Source organism: Grammomys surdaster, unplaced genomic scaffold, assembly GCF_004785775.1.
Source record: "Grammomys surdaster isolate TR1022 unplaced genomic scaffold, NIH_TR_1.0 254, whole genome shotgun sequence".
Classification (NCBI taxonomy): domain Eukaryota; kingdom Metazoa; phylum Chordata; class Mammalia; order Rodentia; family Muridae; genus Grammomys; species Grammomys surdaster.
This window is the reverse complement of record NW_021604695.1, coordinates 1709783-1725028: the sequence shown is the minus strand read 5'-3', so window position 1 is coordinate 1725028 and position 15246 is coordinate 1709783. Positions and strand designations below refer to the sequence as shown.

The 15246-nt window shown below is 37.9% G+C and overlaps 1 protein-coding gene across 2 annotated transcripts in view; it reads left to right on the top strand.

Moving 5' to 3' along the window:
• The window catches only part of Itch (itchy E3 ubiquitin protein ligase), a 96688-nt gene that overhangs the window by 20980 nt on the left and 60462 nt on the right, over nt 1-15246 (top strand). For both annotated transcript variants that reach the window (XM_028775246.1, XM_028775247.1), the window contains 4 exons: nt 1906-1996; nt 7084-7225; nt 11203-11327; nt 12420-12557. In XM_028775246.1, coding sequence (XP_028631079.1) covers nt 1927-1996; nt 7084-7225; nt 11203-11327; nt 12420-12557 — 475 coding nt within the window. In that variant the 5' untranslated portion in view covers nt 1906-1926. The remainder of the gene's footprint in view (nt 1-1905; nt 1997-7083; nt 7226-11202; nt 11328-12419; nt 12558-15246) is intronic.

The window sequence follows — 15246 nt, the reverse complement described above, 5'->3', positions numbered from 1 at the left end:
TTATTTTATTTTATTTTATTTTATTTTATTTTATTTTATTTTATTTTTGTACTTATTCACTTTACATCCTGCTCACTGCCCCCTCCAGTCACTCCTCCCTCAATCCTTCCCCATCCACCCCTTCTCTGATGAGTAGGGTCTCCCTGGCTCTCACTCCACCCTGGCACTTCAAGTCTCTGTGAGCCTAGACACTTCCTCTCCCACTGAGGCCAGACAAGGCAGCCCAGCTAGAAAAACATATCCCATATACAGGCAACAGCTTTTGGGATAGCCCCCATTCCAGTTGTTCGGGACCCACGTGAAGACCAAGCTGTACATCTGCTACATATGTGCAGGGAGGCCTAGGTCCAACCTGTGTATGTTCTTGGTCCTTTATTGATCTTTTTTTTAAAAAAATATTTATTTATTTATTTTATTGATGAGTACACTGTAGCTGTCTTCAGACACACCAGAAGAGGGCATCCAATCTCATTACGGATGGTCGTGAGCCACCATGTGGTTGCTGGGATTTGAACTCAGGACCTCTGGAAGAGCAGTCAGTGCTCTTAACCACTGAGCCATCTCTCCAGCCCCCCTTTATTGATCTTTATTGTCAGTTTTTAAATTGTTTTTTTCCTTTTGAGTCTAGAGTTTCATGTAGCTTAGGATAGCTTTCAACAGGCTGCGTAGTCAAGGATGACCTTGAACTTCTGATTCTTTTGCCTCCACTTTTGGAGTCCTGGGATTGCAGTCATGATGCATCACCATGTCCAGACTTTATGCTGAGGAGTAAACCCAGGGTGTCATATGTGCTGTCCATGGACTCTGCCAACTGAGCTACACCCTTAGACCTCAATTGGCTTTTTCCTTTTTCATGTGGAATGTTAAGCTATTATAGTAGCTTAAGCAGAGTCATATGGAGGAAGCAGTAATAGAATAAAAGGAAGAAATAAAATTGCAAGATTTTCTTCCTACTTTTTATCAGTCTTATTCTAAGATCTCAAGGAAATTTGTTTCTTGATTGCTTATGTATTTCTTGATTTTTTTTATAGATCTGTGGCAAATATGGTTATTGGGGAATGGGTGGGAAACAGAATGACAGTTTCTGAGGTTCTTTTGTGAACCAGATAGTAGCATCATACCATGCAGAGTTGAGGCTCTTACATCACATCTCATTTCTCTTGTGTCTGAGGTGACTGCTGATGACTCCGGGGTGTATTTTATCAGGATGTTCAGTTTGGGGCATCTTCAGTATGGGGTGTATTTTAGATAACCGAGTGAAGTTTTTTAGGTTTTAGGAATATGGTCTAGGCCAGAACTTTAGTTTTTGGGTCATGTTGTTATGTGGATGCAGTTCAAAGCTCTTAAGTCCTGATAGTATCCTCAGGGAACGAATAGAGAGAGGACAGTAATTGAGCCAGTATAAGCCAGCTTTAGGGACAGAGAGAAAAAGGACGTTTTAAAAAAAATATTTTGTTTTATGTATATGAATGTTTCACCTGCGTGTATGTCTGTGTACCACGTGTGTACCTGGTGCCTAAAGAGGGCGTTAGATCTCCGGGAACTGGAAATACAGATTCTTCTGACCCCTCTTGTGGATGCTGGGAATTCAACTGGGGTCCTCAGTAAAGAGCACCAAGTTCTGTTCTTAAACACAGAATTATCTCTTAGAGATAATTAGCCCCTAGAAAAGGAATTTTTTAAGAAACTGAGAATAATCAGAAGACCATAAACCTAGAAAATAGTGTCTTGGGAACTCGAGGGAAGAGCATTGTGTGTACTAGAGGAGGAGTTTAAATTTTGCTGATAATAGAATAAATGCTGGAATTGAAAATTGTGTTGAGCAGTGTGAAGACTGTTGATTATTATGGCGCCTTTAGGTAAGGCCAGAGATGGCAAATAATATCTCATTTATCTTGTTTTCAGGTTTGCTGTCTTATTGATGGTATGTCTGACAGTGGACCGCAGCTTGATTCGATGGGTAGCCTGACCATGAAATCTCAACTTCAGATCATTGGTAAGTCTTTTTAAAAGGTAAAATATCTTATATCTCTGCCTCCTGAATTAAAAAATAATCTTAGTGACTGGAGAGATGGCTCACAGATTAAGAGCACTTGCTGCAGTTCTAGTAGACCCTGGTTTAGTTTCCTATACCCATATCATACGTGGGAGCTCACAACTCCAATTCCAGAGGACCCAGTAACTCTCCTGTCCTCTGAGGACATCTGCACTCAGGTTTCGTTCACTTACATGCATACATACATCTGAATAAAAAAATAAAAAGTTTCCATTTTTAAAATCTTATAAGAGGAAAATCTTTAGTGGGCTATTACGTTTTAAGCACCAAGTCAGTATTTGATGAATGAATACATGAACGGAATGTTAAGGTGTAGAAAATCATTTTGATTTTAAGGTGTTTTATAGATTCATTCTCCTCCATTAAACTGGTATCTAGGCAATTACTGTTGGTTATTAATATTAATTTTATTAACATATTTTTACATACTAATATATTATATGTTGATATAATATATTAAAATTATAATTTAATAATTATATGTATGTGTGTCTAGGGCTGACCACTTGGAGTTGGATAACTTATTGGGGCTTGACCCTGATTCTCCTTCTCTCAATGAGATTTCTCCTGAACCATGGTAGCATCACCTGAGCTTGTCATTGTGCAGATCAGTTTAGGTGACTGGACTGTTGAAATTCCATGAGTACAACTTGCCTGTCATAAATAGAAGACACTGTCTTGTAGCTGAAGTCTACTTTTCAAGTCTTTCTGTTCTCTCTTTTGTAATGTTCCCCTAGTTTTAGGTACAGGGGTTGTGTTGTAGATGTAACAATTGGGGTTAGCCACTCTATGGTTAATTAATCTTTGATTTTGACCAGTTTGGGATTTCTGTGATGGTTTCTATTTGCTACAAAAAGGAGCTACTTTGATGAGGGTGAAAAATAGTCCTTTCTATGAATATAAGGATACGTAAGTACTTAGAAAGCCGTAAGGGATTACACTGGTTAGGAAAGTAGCAGTAGTAGGTTTTCCTCTAGGGTCCATGACCTTACCATCCACAAGTTGTAAACTCTCTCCAATTAAGTGGAGTTTAATTGAGTTTAATTAAATTACATTTAATTAAACAGCTGTCAGTTATTCCTAAGATATAAGTGTCACTATTATACCCATGTAGGTATCTTGCCGTGCTGGCTGTTGTTACGGCTTGTAGGTTTTAAGTCTGGGTAGGACTATTGGTTGCTTTTCTCCTCTAGCAGCTTCTTAGCATCTTTGGATACTATGAAGAGTAGTCCACAGGGAAGAGGCTCTAGGTCAGTCCTAGCTCAAGTCTTCCAAGTCCTGGGAGGTGAGTTAGAGCAACGGCAATAGCCTATATTGTGTTGGGAATTTTTTGGACTCTCCTGACCAACAGCTCAAAGGGAGGTTTTCCATGTCTGGCACTGGGGTCTTTGTTTGATGCTTTTCGGGGAACAATGTGTAAATGCTAAGTTACATATATTATATATATTATATATTTATTATGTTTATTATATATATATTTAAGTAAACATAAAATGTTACCCTGTGACTTTTTCAAATCTCCTTAATGTTAGTTATCCTTCCTCCCTCCCTTTCTCTGTATTTCCTTCCCTTTTCCTAGTTAATGTGTGTTGTCCCCTTTTTCTCCCATTTCCCCATTCATGGGACCTATGCCTTACTGTTTCTTTCTTTAGACTTCTTCCTTCAACTCTGTTCCCATGATCTGTTTTTACTTTCTTGTTTTCTGCAGTTAGACCTGCAGGTCATATACCCATATCTAAAGATTCCGAGCTAAGATCCACAAGTGAGAGAAGACACACAGCTGTCGTCTTTCTGGGTCAGAGTTACCTCACTTAGGATGATGGTTTCTAGTTCTGATCATTTACCTGCAAACTGCATGAGTTCACTTTTCTTTTCAGTGAATGGAATTCTGTTGTATAAATGAACAACAGTTTCATTATCGATTATTCAGTTGAACATTAAGATTGTTTCCATTTTCTTGCTATTATGAATGGAGCAACAGTGGAAATGGCTGAGCAAGTATCTGGAAAGTAGGTTTCGGAATCCTTTAGGGTGTATGTATACAAGGACTGATGTAGCTGGATCACAAGTCTATCTACTTTTTAGCTTTTTGTGAATTCTCTACACTGATTTTCCTCGTGGCAGCACCTGTTTTGCCATTCCACCATCAGTGAATGAAGATTCTTTGCCCACATGTTCACCAGCATTTGGTCATCAGTTTGTTTATTTTTTGTTTTATCTTGGTCATTCTGATTGGGGAAAGATGAGATCTCAGAGTAGCTTTAATTTTCATATCTTGAATTGCTGATAATATTAAACACTTCAGAGTCTTTCTTAGCTGTCTTCTTTTGCGAACTCTGTGCTCAGACCCATAGCTTTGAGTTCTTTGTTTATATTAGAATTGATCCTTTATCAGATCTAGAATTGACAACGTTTTTCTTCCAGAAGACCTCTAGTTTGATGAGGTCGCCTCTGTCAGTTGTCAGCCTTAACTCAGGGGTTAGTGCATAGCATCCTGCTCAGCAGTCCTTTTCTGCACCGTTTTCTTTAGAGCCTTGTCTGCTTCCAGCTGTCTCAGGGTTTCAGGTTTCACAGGAAGGTCTTTGATTCGTTTTCACAAATTACTTACTTATTTTTATTTTATGTGTATTGGTGTTTTGCCTTTAAGTGTGTCTGTGTGAGGATGTCTGCATCCCTGGAGCTGGAATTACAGATGGTGGTGTGCTGCCATGTGGGTGCTGGGATTTGAACTTGGATCCTCTGCAAGAGTAACCAGTGCTCTTAGCCTCTGAGCTGTTTTTCCAGCCCCTTTTGATCTATTTTTTACTATAGGTGCCCAGAGCTATAAGATTCCCTCTTAGAACTGCTTTTAATGTGTCCAGAGGTTTTGTTATGTTTTCATTTTCATGTAATTCAAGAAAAGTTTTATTTCTTTCTAGATTTCTTCCTAAGCTTCTTTGACTCATCCATCATTCAGTAATGTGTTTAACTCCATGACTTTATGTGATTACCAGAGATTCATTTGATGTGTATTTTAAGCATTATCACATTGTGGTCATATAGGGTACACAGAGTCATTCAGCTTTTCTGACTTTGTTGAGATTTGTTTTCTGTCTGTTTCAGGGGAGCTCCCATGGAGACCATATGGTCTTAGATTGTATGGTCTTTGGTAGTGGGTGGAATATTCTGTAGATATGTTGCATCTGTCTGGTATATTATGTTGTTTTTATGTATTTTCACTGTGTTTTGTTTTGTTAGACAAGGTCTCCTGGCTCAGTCTTGTGCCGCATATGACATGTAGCTAAGGATGGCCTTGAGCAGGACGCCTCCAGCTTCACCCCCTAAGTGCTGGGACTGCAGGCATATGCCCCCAAACCCGGTTTAACAATTTTAGAGTTATTTTTATCTCTCCAGAAAGAATCCCTGTGTCCATTAGCATTACAACCCATTGACTCTGGGTACACAAATCTAGGTATTCACTTACCTACTTTTGTGGGTTTGGATCTCTCATACACAGCTTTTACAGTTCTTGTTTTCAAGGTTTATTCATGTTATAGCATATATAAGTAATACTTCATTTCTTTTCATTGCCAAACAATAATTCCATTGAGTTACTGTATAATATTTTATTTAGTTGATGGATGTTTGGATCGTTTCTGCTTTTATATTTTTATATTTACTTAGTGTATGTGTGTTCATTTTGTACACAAGCAAGTGTGCAGGTGTATGTGTATGGAAGCCAGCGGGCAATGGTTCTCTCCTTCCATCATGTGCTTCTTTGGATCAAACCGAAGTCTTCAGGCTTGGCAGCAGCACCTGTGTTCTGCAGCCATCTTGCTAGACTTGTACTTTTTATATATTATGAATAATGATATGAACGTGTGTACAGTTTTTGTGAGGATGAATGCCTTCTCTTCACTTGGTTGTGTATGTAGGAGTTAAGTTGCTTGGTCATAAAGTATCCATATTTTTAACTTTGTTTTTTTTTTTTTTTGAGACTGGGTTTATCCGAGTAGCCCTGGCTGTCTGGCTGTCCTGGAACTACCTCTTAGACCAGGCTGGCCTCAAACTAACAGAGATTCATCTGCCTCTGCCTCCCAAGTGCTGAGATTAAAGGCATTCACCATCATCTCTCAAAAATTATACTCTCTTAGTAAGGGTTTCTACTGCTGTGAAGAGATACCATGACCATGGCAACTTCTATTAAGGAAAACATTTAATTGGGGCTGGCTTACAAGTTCAGAGATTCAGTCCTTTATTGTCATGGCAGGGATCATGATGGCATTCAGGCAGACATGGTGCTAAAGAGGTAGCTGAGAGTTGTGTATCTGGATTCACAGGCAGCGGGAAGAAAGAGTTACACTGGGCCTGATTTTGGTCTTCAGAAACCTCAAAGCCCACCCCCAGTAACACCCTTCCTCTGACAAAGCCAAACCTATTCCTTCAAGGCCACACCTCCTAATAGGGTCACATCCTGTGAGCCTGTTGGGGGCCATTTTCATTCACGCCATCACAGCTTCTCATTTTAAAATACTGATGAAGCTCCAGTTTAAAGAAAATGGGACATCAAAGGAACAGTTACTTTGTAGCTGACTTGAATGCCATCATAAAGACATATGAGCATAGAAACTCAAAACTGCTTGATGTGTGGAAGATCAGAGGTTTAGACCCACCCCTGGCACACACTTCCTTCTAGATGTTAGACTGCACGAGATGCAGCTTGTGGAGCTGTGCTGTAACTCATTTGACCAGGCATGACGGATATGTGCCCAGGGTCCCGGCACTGACTATGCGGGCCGGGAGGGGGTCTCGGAGCTTCTTGGTACTTAATTGAGTGTCTGATGTGTAGAAGTCCTATATATGTGTATATATTTACTAATATAGGAAAATACACGAACTATAAATCTCATAAATAAACAAAATTAATCTATTTTAGGGAATAGCTGCTTCTAAATAAAAATAACTGGCTTAATCTTTAAAGAGATGTCATTAACCAAGGAGTAAACTATCATTTCAAATATTAACGTGTTTTCTCTTTTCTTTTATAGTCATCTCAGCCAAACTTAAAGAAAATAAAAAGAATTGGTTTGGACCAAGTCCTTATGTAGAAGTCACAGTAGATGGGCAATCGAAGAAGACAGAAAAATGCAACAATACAAACAGTCCCAAGTGGAAGCAACCCCTCACAGTGTAAGTCCAGTGTGGAGCTGAGCAGAGAGCCGCTCTGCGCGCCGGTCTCCTGCGCTCCTTTCACCTTCCCCTGCTCCTAGTGCTCTGCTGTCTGTTGCTCTTTAGTTTCCTGTCTGTCTCTTTGGTCTGTCTTCATCTTCTCAGTTTAGTTGGTGATGGTTTCACTGTTGCCACTGAAGAAGAGTGGGAAGAGCTTTTTATAATAGCTTGTCTTTTTATTTTTAGTTCTTAATTTTTAAAAATTCCTTACATGAATGTTATATTTACATCAGTATACTAGCCTTTAAAAAAGATTTATTTTGTATGACTATACCAAATGTGTATAGTGCCCTTGAAGGTCAAAAGAAGCTATCGGATCCCTTGGAATTGGAATTACAAATGTTCGTTAGCCACCATGTTTATGCTAGGGACAGAAACCAGTTCCTCTGAGAAAAGCAGCAAGTGATCTTAATCCCTGAGCCATCTATCTGGCCTCAATAGCCCTTTTCTTAAACTGGGGCTGAATCAGCTTGAGAGTAATTCACTTTTTAAAAACTTTTTGTTTTTGTTTTGTTCTTTTTTGAGACAGGGTCTCACTATGTAGTTCAGGCCTTGCTTGGAACTTGCTGTGTAGCTTAGACTGAAGTCTATATCCCTATTGTCTCAAGCCTCCTGGGTGCAGGCATTGTAGGTGTGTGCTTCCAAGCCCACACTTAATTAATTTTTTTCCTTTTTGAGACAAGGTTTTTCTATGTAGCTCTGGCTGTCCTAGAACTCACTCTGTAGACTAGGCTGGCCTCTTACTCAGAGATCCATCACTCTTTGCTGGCCAAGTGCTGGGATTAAAGGTGGGCCCTACCACTGCCAGGCAATTTTTTTTTTTCTTAAATAGGGTTTTGTCTGTATCTGTATATCTATCTATCTATCTATCTATCTATCTATCTATCTATCTATCTACCTACCTATCTATGTTGGGTATGATGGTACATGCTTATAATCCCAGCCCTCCTCAGGCTGAGATAGGAGAGTTACAGGTATTAGGCATACCTGGACTACACTGTAAAACCCTGTTTAAAGATAGTTTTGTATTTTAAAAATTATAGTGCCCTGGCAAACCAGCATTCAATTTATAAATATTATATTTATAAATTATATTATAGTTAATAATAAAAGTTATATTTTTAAAATGTTACATGATAAAACATTATACCAAACAGTTGTACTATGTATTTTATTCTATAAAAATATTTTATATTCATTTTTTTATTTATATGTTTGTGAAAAACAAAAAAAAGCCAGGAGTTCAGATTCCCTGGTGCTAGAGTCAAAGTTTGGTCCTTTGGAAGCATGTTTAGTCCTCTTAACTACTGAACTAACACTCCAGCCCGGATTTTAATTTGTTTAAAATAATTAATTATTATTTTATGTATATTTATGAGGGGGTACATGCTGTACATATTAATGAGGTTAGGGGACAATTTTGTGGAGTCCGTTTTCTCCTGCATTTATGTGGGTTCCCGGGACTAAACTCAGGTCACTAGACTTTTTTTTTTTTTTTTTTTTTTTTAGGTTTTTCGAGACAGGGTTTCTCTGTGTAGCCCTGGCTGTCCTGGAACTCACTTGGTAGACCAGGCTGGTCACTAGACTTTTACTACAAGGACTTTAGATGCTTTGCCGTCTTACCAGCCCCTATATCTCTGCTTTTATATGTAATATTCATATCATGGTTAACACTTGAGGTTGAGTGGAAACACATCTAATATCCTTTATGTAGCTATACAGTTTTTCTCCTATAATAGCTGTTTTCTAGTATCTGCTAATATTAAGATACTAGACTCATGTAATTTATATGCAAGTGCATGTATGCTGATAATTTTTATCTACAGTATAAAATCATACAAATTAGTGTTCAGTTTCAGCACTTACTGGTGAAATGTCATATTTTAGTAGTACAACCTGAGACATTGGTCACTCATTGAAAGGGACTATAATTTTAAGAATTAAGATGAAAAGTGTAATTTGCCAATGAGTAGAATTTTAAAATTATATAGCATATATGATTTGGGAAACAGATCTAGAGAAATGTAGATCAGAATATAACTAGTTGTTACTATAAACAATATAAATTACATTTTTATTACCTGATACTTGCAATTCCTGATTTTTTTTTTTTCATGTAAAGAAATAAACTGGGCTAGAGAGATGTCTCAGCAGTTAAAAGCACTGGCTGCTCTTCCAGAGATCTTGAGTTCAATTACCAGCAACCACATGGTGGCTCACAACCATCTGTAATGGGATCTGATGCCCTCTTCTGGTGTGTCTGAAGACAGCTACAGTGTACTCATATACATAAAGTAAATAAATCCTTAAAAAAATAAAAAAAGAAAGAAACTAATGACTAGGAAAAAAGATATTCTTTTAAATGTCAAGATGAGAAACTGTAAACTTTTCAAACAACAGACTTACTTGATTGTATTTATGCCTAGTAAATGTCAAAACAAATTGATAAATTTATAATACGAGTGTCTGAGATTCTAGGAGCATTTTGATGTGTCTAATAATAATTTTAAGAAAATGAATGAAATTTAAAAATTACATGCTGTCTTAGTAGAGTTTCATTGCTGTGAAGAGATACCATGACCAAGGCAACTCATTAAGGGCCTCATTTAATTGGAGCTGTCATACAGGTTCATAGGTTCAGTCCATTATCATCAAGGTGGGAGCATGGCAGCATCTAGGTAGGCATGGCACTGGTGGAGGAACTGAGAATTCTATATCTTGTTCTGAAGGTGGACAGAAGAAGACCGGCTTCCAAGCAGCTAGGAGAAGGGTCTTAAAGCCAACCCCAAATTCACACACTTCCTCCAACAAGACTACGCCTATTCCAACAAGGCCACACCTCCTAATAGTGGTACTTCCTAGGCCAAGCATATTCACACCACCACACATGCTGTGATTCTAGTGTGTAGGAGGCAGAATAGGAGAATTGCATCAGATTTCAGGCCAGCCAGGGTTATTTAAGTAGGAGGACCCTGTCTCAAAAGACAAAGGAGATAAAAAATAAAATTGAATGAATAAGAATATACTGAATATCATCTTGAGATTTTGTTTGCAGACTTGTCCTAATCTCTTAATTTCTGTTGCCTTGGAAACACCATTATAGAGCACATTCTTTATTGTGTGTTTTTGCCACACATGAGGTATGTGCTTCTGTTTTAAGACTGGGTCTTGTCCAGGCTTCCACATCTGTATGTGCCTGTTATCCTGATGACTTTGCCTCCCATGAATGATGGCCTACAGGACTTTGGATGTGTAATAGTAGACTTTAATTCAAACTTCAGGTAGCTTCCTAGGTGTATGACACTGGCAGTTTGCTTGCCCTCTCTGAGGGACATTAATTTTAGTATTAATTCCCACCTGATAAGCTTACTGTGGGGATGATACCTCAAGTTCAGTGAAATTTATCACTTTGATTGTGAATTTACTATTTCAAGAAATACATTTTAAAACTGACACATAAAATTATGTATCTTTTTGGGCATATTGTGTTGTTTCAGTAAATTCACTTCTTCAATAATTTGTTGTTTTCAAAGCACTTTTATTTTGTTTCCAGTATTTGTGTATCTGTGATGTTCCTACAGTCTAGTTGCATTCAGGTAAAATTTTCATGAGATCTGAGAGCATAGACCACCTGGTTGCGTAGTAAATTTTAAGAAGCGCAGTGAGAGACTGGCCACGTAGCTCTGTAGGTGAGGGTGCTTGCCTCCAGTGCTGAAGACCTGAGTTAGATCTCTGAGACCCACAGGGTGGAAGGAGAGAACCAGCTCCTGCAAGTTGTCCTCTAACCTCCACATCCAACTAAATAAATAAGTGTAATTTCTTTGAATTTAAGAAAAAGGTACAATGAAAAGATTTTAGACATCACAGCCTTATTGTAACTTATTAAGGTTCTCATTGTGATGTTTTATGAAAATAATGCTTTTCTTTTTTACTTTCAGTATCGTTACCCCTACGAGTAAATTATGTTTTCGTGTGTGGAGTCACCAGACCTTGAAATCTGATGTTTTATTGGGAACTGCTGGATTAGATATTTATGAGACATTAAAGTCAAACAATATGAAACGTATGTATGTAAGAATAGCATAAAATGTACTTTGTTTTTTGGAAGAAATTCTTATGTTAAACATGTGGAATAACTCATATCATTCTTTGTCTTAAATTTAAATGGTTACTGAGCTGGTGGTGGTGACGCTGGTCATAGCCCAGGGACGCAGAGGCAGATGGATCTCTTGAGTTCCGGGCCAGCCAGGGACAAGTAAATTAAAGCAAAACACAACAAGTGCAACAATTACTTAAGTGGTTATAAATAGTGACAGAGAGATCTTAAAACTGTCTAGAGCATTCTGATTAACTTTGATTTGGTCATTTGCTTTTAGATATACTATCGTAGTAAATATTTTCTTAGTAAATAAATATTTATGAATTAATACATAGTTATAGAAAACTAAAAGATTTAAAGCAGATGAAGGAAAAATATTTCAGATAGGCAATGTGATGTTAGGAATAAAGGCATTGGCTGGGCAGTGGTGGTGCACGCCTTTAATCCCAGCACTTGGGAGGCAGAGGCAGGTGGATTTCTGAGTTTGAGGCCAGCCTGGTCTACAGAGTGAGTTCCAGGACAGCCAGGGGTACACAGAGAAGCTCTGTCTCGGAAAAAAAAAAAAAAAAAAAGGAATAAAGGCATAGGTAGATTTCTCAGTATTTATTTCTAATGCTTAATTTTGAAGTTTCCTTATTTTAGGTGTTTGTAGTTTTATTTTTAATTATAAAATCATAACTCAGCATATCATATTTTGAATATGAATTGTTTTTCTACCCCTTGACATAATATTACGGACTTTTCCCTTATTTAGATCTTATGATATATAACCCATTATTCAATTATATTTTTATTCAGCACATCTCAAGTTTATGTTGCTAAATGATCTTTGTTTTCATGCTGGTTTGATTTATACTATAGTCTTACAATGCTGGAATAAATAAAAGAAATGATTCATGTATTTAATATACATATTAAATGTTATATATATTGGCAAAGTTCATTCTCTTTAAAAAGCAATAGTCTGGTCTCAAGGGTCCTTAATCCTTTGTCTAGTAAAATACTTTACACATAGGAAAGAGTGATCTTTCTTACATAACTTTTGTTCTTTTTTAGTTGAAGAAGTAGTTATGACTTTGCAGCTTGTAGGTGACAAAGAGCCAACAGAGACAATGGGAGATTTGTCAGTTTGTCTTGATGGGCTGCAAGTGGAAGCTGAAGTTGTTACAAACGGGGAAACTTCATGTTCAGACAGTAAGTAGTTACGTTTCCTTCCTTTGAAGACAATATTATATGTGTAGACTAGCTGGTTTCTCTCTCTCTCTCTGACTCTCTCTCTCTCTCTCTCTCTCTCTCTCTCTCTCTCTCTCTCTCTCTCTCTCTCTCTCTTTCTCTCGTGTGTGTGTGTGTGTGTGTGAATTGTGAGTGGTGGTAGTTGTACTCTCACCTGTGCATGCCTCAGTGGATCCCAAAGATTGATATTAGGATGTCTTTTCAATCACTTGTCTGCCTTTAAAAAAATATTATATTGCGCCGGGCAGTGGTGGCACACACCTTTAATCCCAGCACTTGGGAGGCAGAGGCAGGTGGATTTCTGAGTTCGAGGCCAGCCTGGTCTACAGAGTGAGTTCCAGGACAGCCAGGGCTACACAGAGAAACCCTGTCTTGAAAGAAACCAAAAGAAAATAAAATATATTATTTTATTTTTAATGATGTGTGTGTGTGTGTGTGTGTAGTGTAAATCATATGTGTGTGGGTTCCCCTGGATAATCCCATGGAGCTAGAGTTACAGGTGATTGATTGTAAACTGCCTAATAGGGACGTTGGGAATCTGACTCTGGCCCTCATAAGAGCAATATATGTTCTTAGCCACCAAGGCCTCTCTCCAGCCCCCTGTGCTGTGTTTTTTGAGACAGGATTTGTCATGATGATCTAGTTTGTCCAGGCTGCCTAACCAGAGAGCCCCAGGATCTGCCTGTCTTCACCCTTCTGCTCAGTGCTGGGATTACAGGCATGTGCTGCCTCACCAGGTTTCTACATGGATGTCAGGGAGCTAAACTCAGGCCTTCATGCTTGTGCAGCAAGTACTTTACCCACCTCTCCAGTACTAGGCTGCAGTACTAGGATCGTAGGCAGGTGTAGGTCAGCATTACCGGTTCAGTTATTACTTTGTGATTCTTCTGACAAAATTGGCTAGTGTGGTATTTGAAATTATTGTTAATTGCTAGTTGTTTTTTTTTTTCCGGAAAAAAATGTTTATTTACTTTTTAAAAAGGCATTGGTCTAGGAATATAGCTTAGCAGTAGAATACTTACTAGCATGTGAGGCCCTAAATTGAATTCCCAGTATCGTAATAAAGTAAACAAATAATAAAAAAAAATTGCTGCTCACATTAAATACTGTTTGTTGCAATGTTTCTAAGAATTTTAAAAGTTCTTCAGGCTAAAAAGCTGGGTGAGTAAAAGTTGAATCACAGCTGACCTGTGACTACTGAACGATAGATACAGTATATCATAAATGCTATTCATACAGCTAGTACGATGTCCTTGCAGATTCATTCCTACACTGCCAATGTGGACTAAGTACCATCTGTAGCAGTGTCTGGTTGAGTTTAAATGACTTCAGGGCCTTGGTAGTTGTACAAGATAGTCATTATAAGCTGAAATCCATTGGCCATTTCTACTCATTTTGTGAACCATATTTACAGGGATTTTTTTTGTGTTAATACAGTAAAAAGCTTGACTTATTATCTGTGTACTGGTACATTTTATAGTTTGTAGGATATACTGGTTTGCGTTAAAGAGGAATTAACCATAAAGAAGTTTCTAGTGATACCTGACTATCTGATAGTATTTTTAGTAAAACTTTCTTTCCAGGATATTCATAGCTGATATTTTTCTCATTTAGTAACATGCTAAACTTATTTAACCATGTTTAATATTTCAACCCTCTTCCTGCTTCCTTTTCCCTCTCTAATTTTTTTCTTTTTATTTTCTTTGCTATTTTGGACAGGGTCTTACTATGTAGCTCCAACTGTCTGTAGGCCAAGCTGGCCTCAAACTCAGAGATCCACCTGCCTCTGCCTCCCAAGTGCTGGGATTAAAGGCATGTGCCACCATGCCTATCTCTAATTTTGCTTTTAACACAGAGTTCCAAAGGCCCTATGACATAGAACATAAAGTAATAGTTTTGGTGTTTAGTCTGAGAAGACCAGTTTACTTAGAGCAGTCTGGCTATCACGTTCTGCTTCCCTCTGGTACTCACTGGTGGAGGATTTTCTCTCTAGCTCAGTGCTTTGCTTTATAGCAGGAACTTGTCTGAGGGTACGTTCCATGTGGGCATCAGGACAACTTGTGTGTCCTGGGCACTGAACTCAGCTCATTGGTCTTGGTGGCAAGTGCCTTAACCAACTGAACCTTCTTGTGTCCCTCACCCCTCTTTTTTTTTTTTTTTTTTTTTTAAAGAAATTACAAAGTAGAAGGAAAATTTAGAAATGGTTATACTGCCTCAGACTTGAACTTCAACTGAACATTGTTCACAGGAAATCTATAATAGTTACATCTTCAGACACACACACTCCAAAAGATAAAATATAAATAAATCATATTCTTAATACTACTCTAACCCTGGGCACTTGCAGTTCCTTGTTTATAGGCTAGTTGTCTTAGTAGCTGGCACTTAATGCAAAAGTCATGCTGAAATCTAAACTGCTCACATACTTAGAGGTTTACCGTTTATTTTCTATAGAAGTTGACATGTATTAACATTTCTCAGCTCAAATGGGAAAATAATTTAACCTGAATTTTTTTGAAATAGAGAGGTTTTAATTAGAAGAATTTAATTGGAAGAAGTTTTAATGGTTTAGAATTGAATTGGCCAGATATAACAGCTGCCATTTGTTGATTGCTTATAGTATGTATATAGAGATCTTTATTCTTTTTTT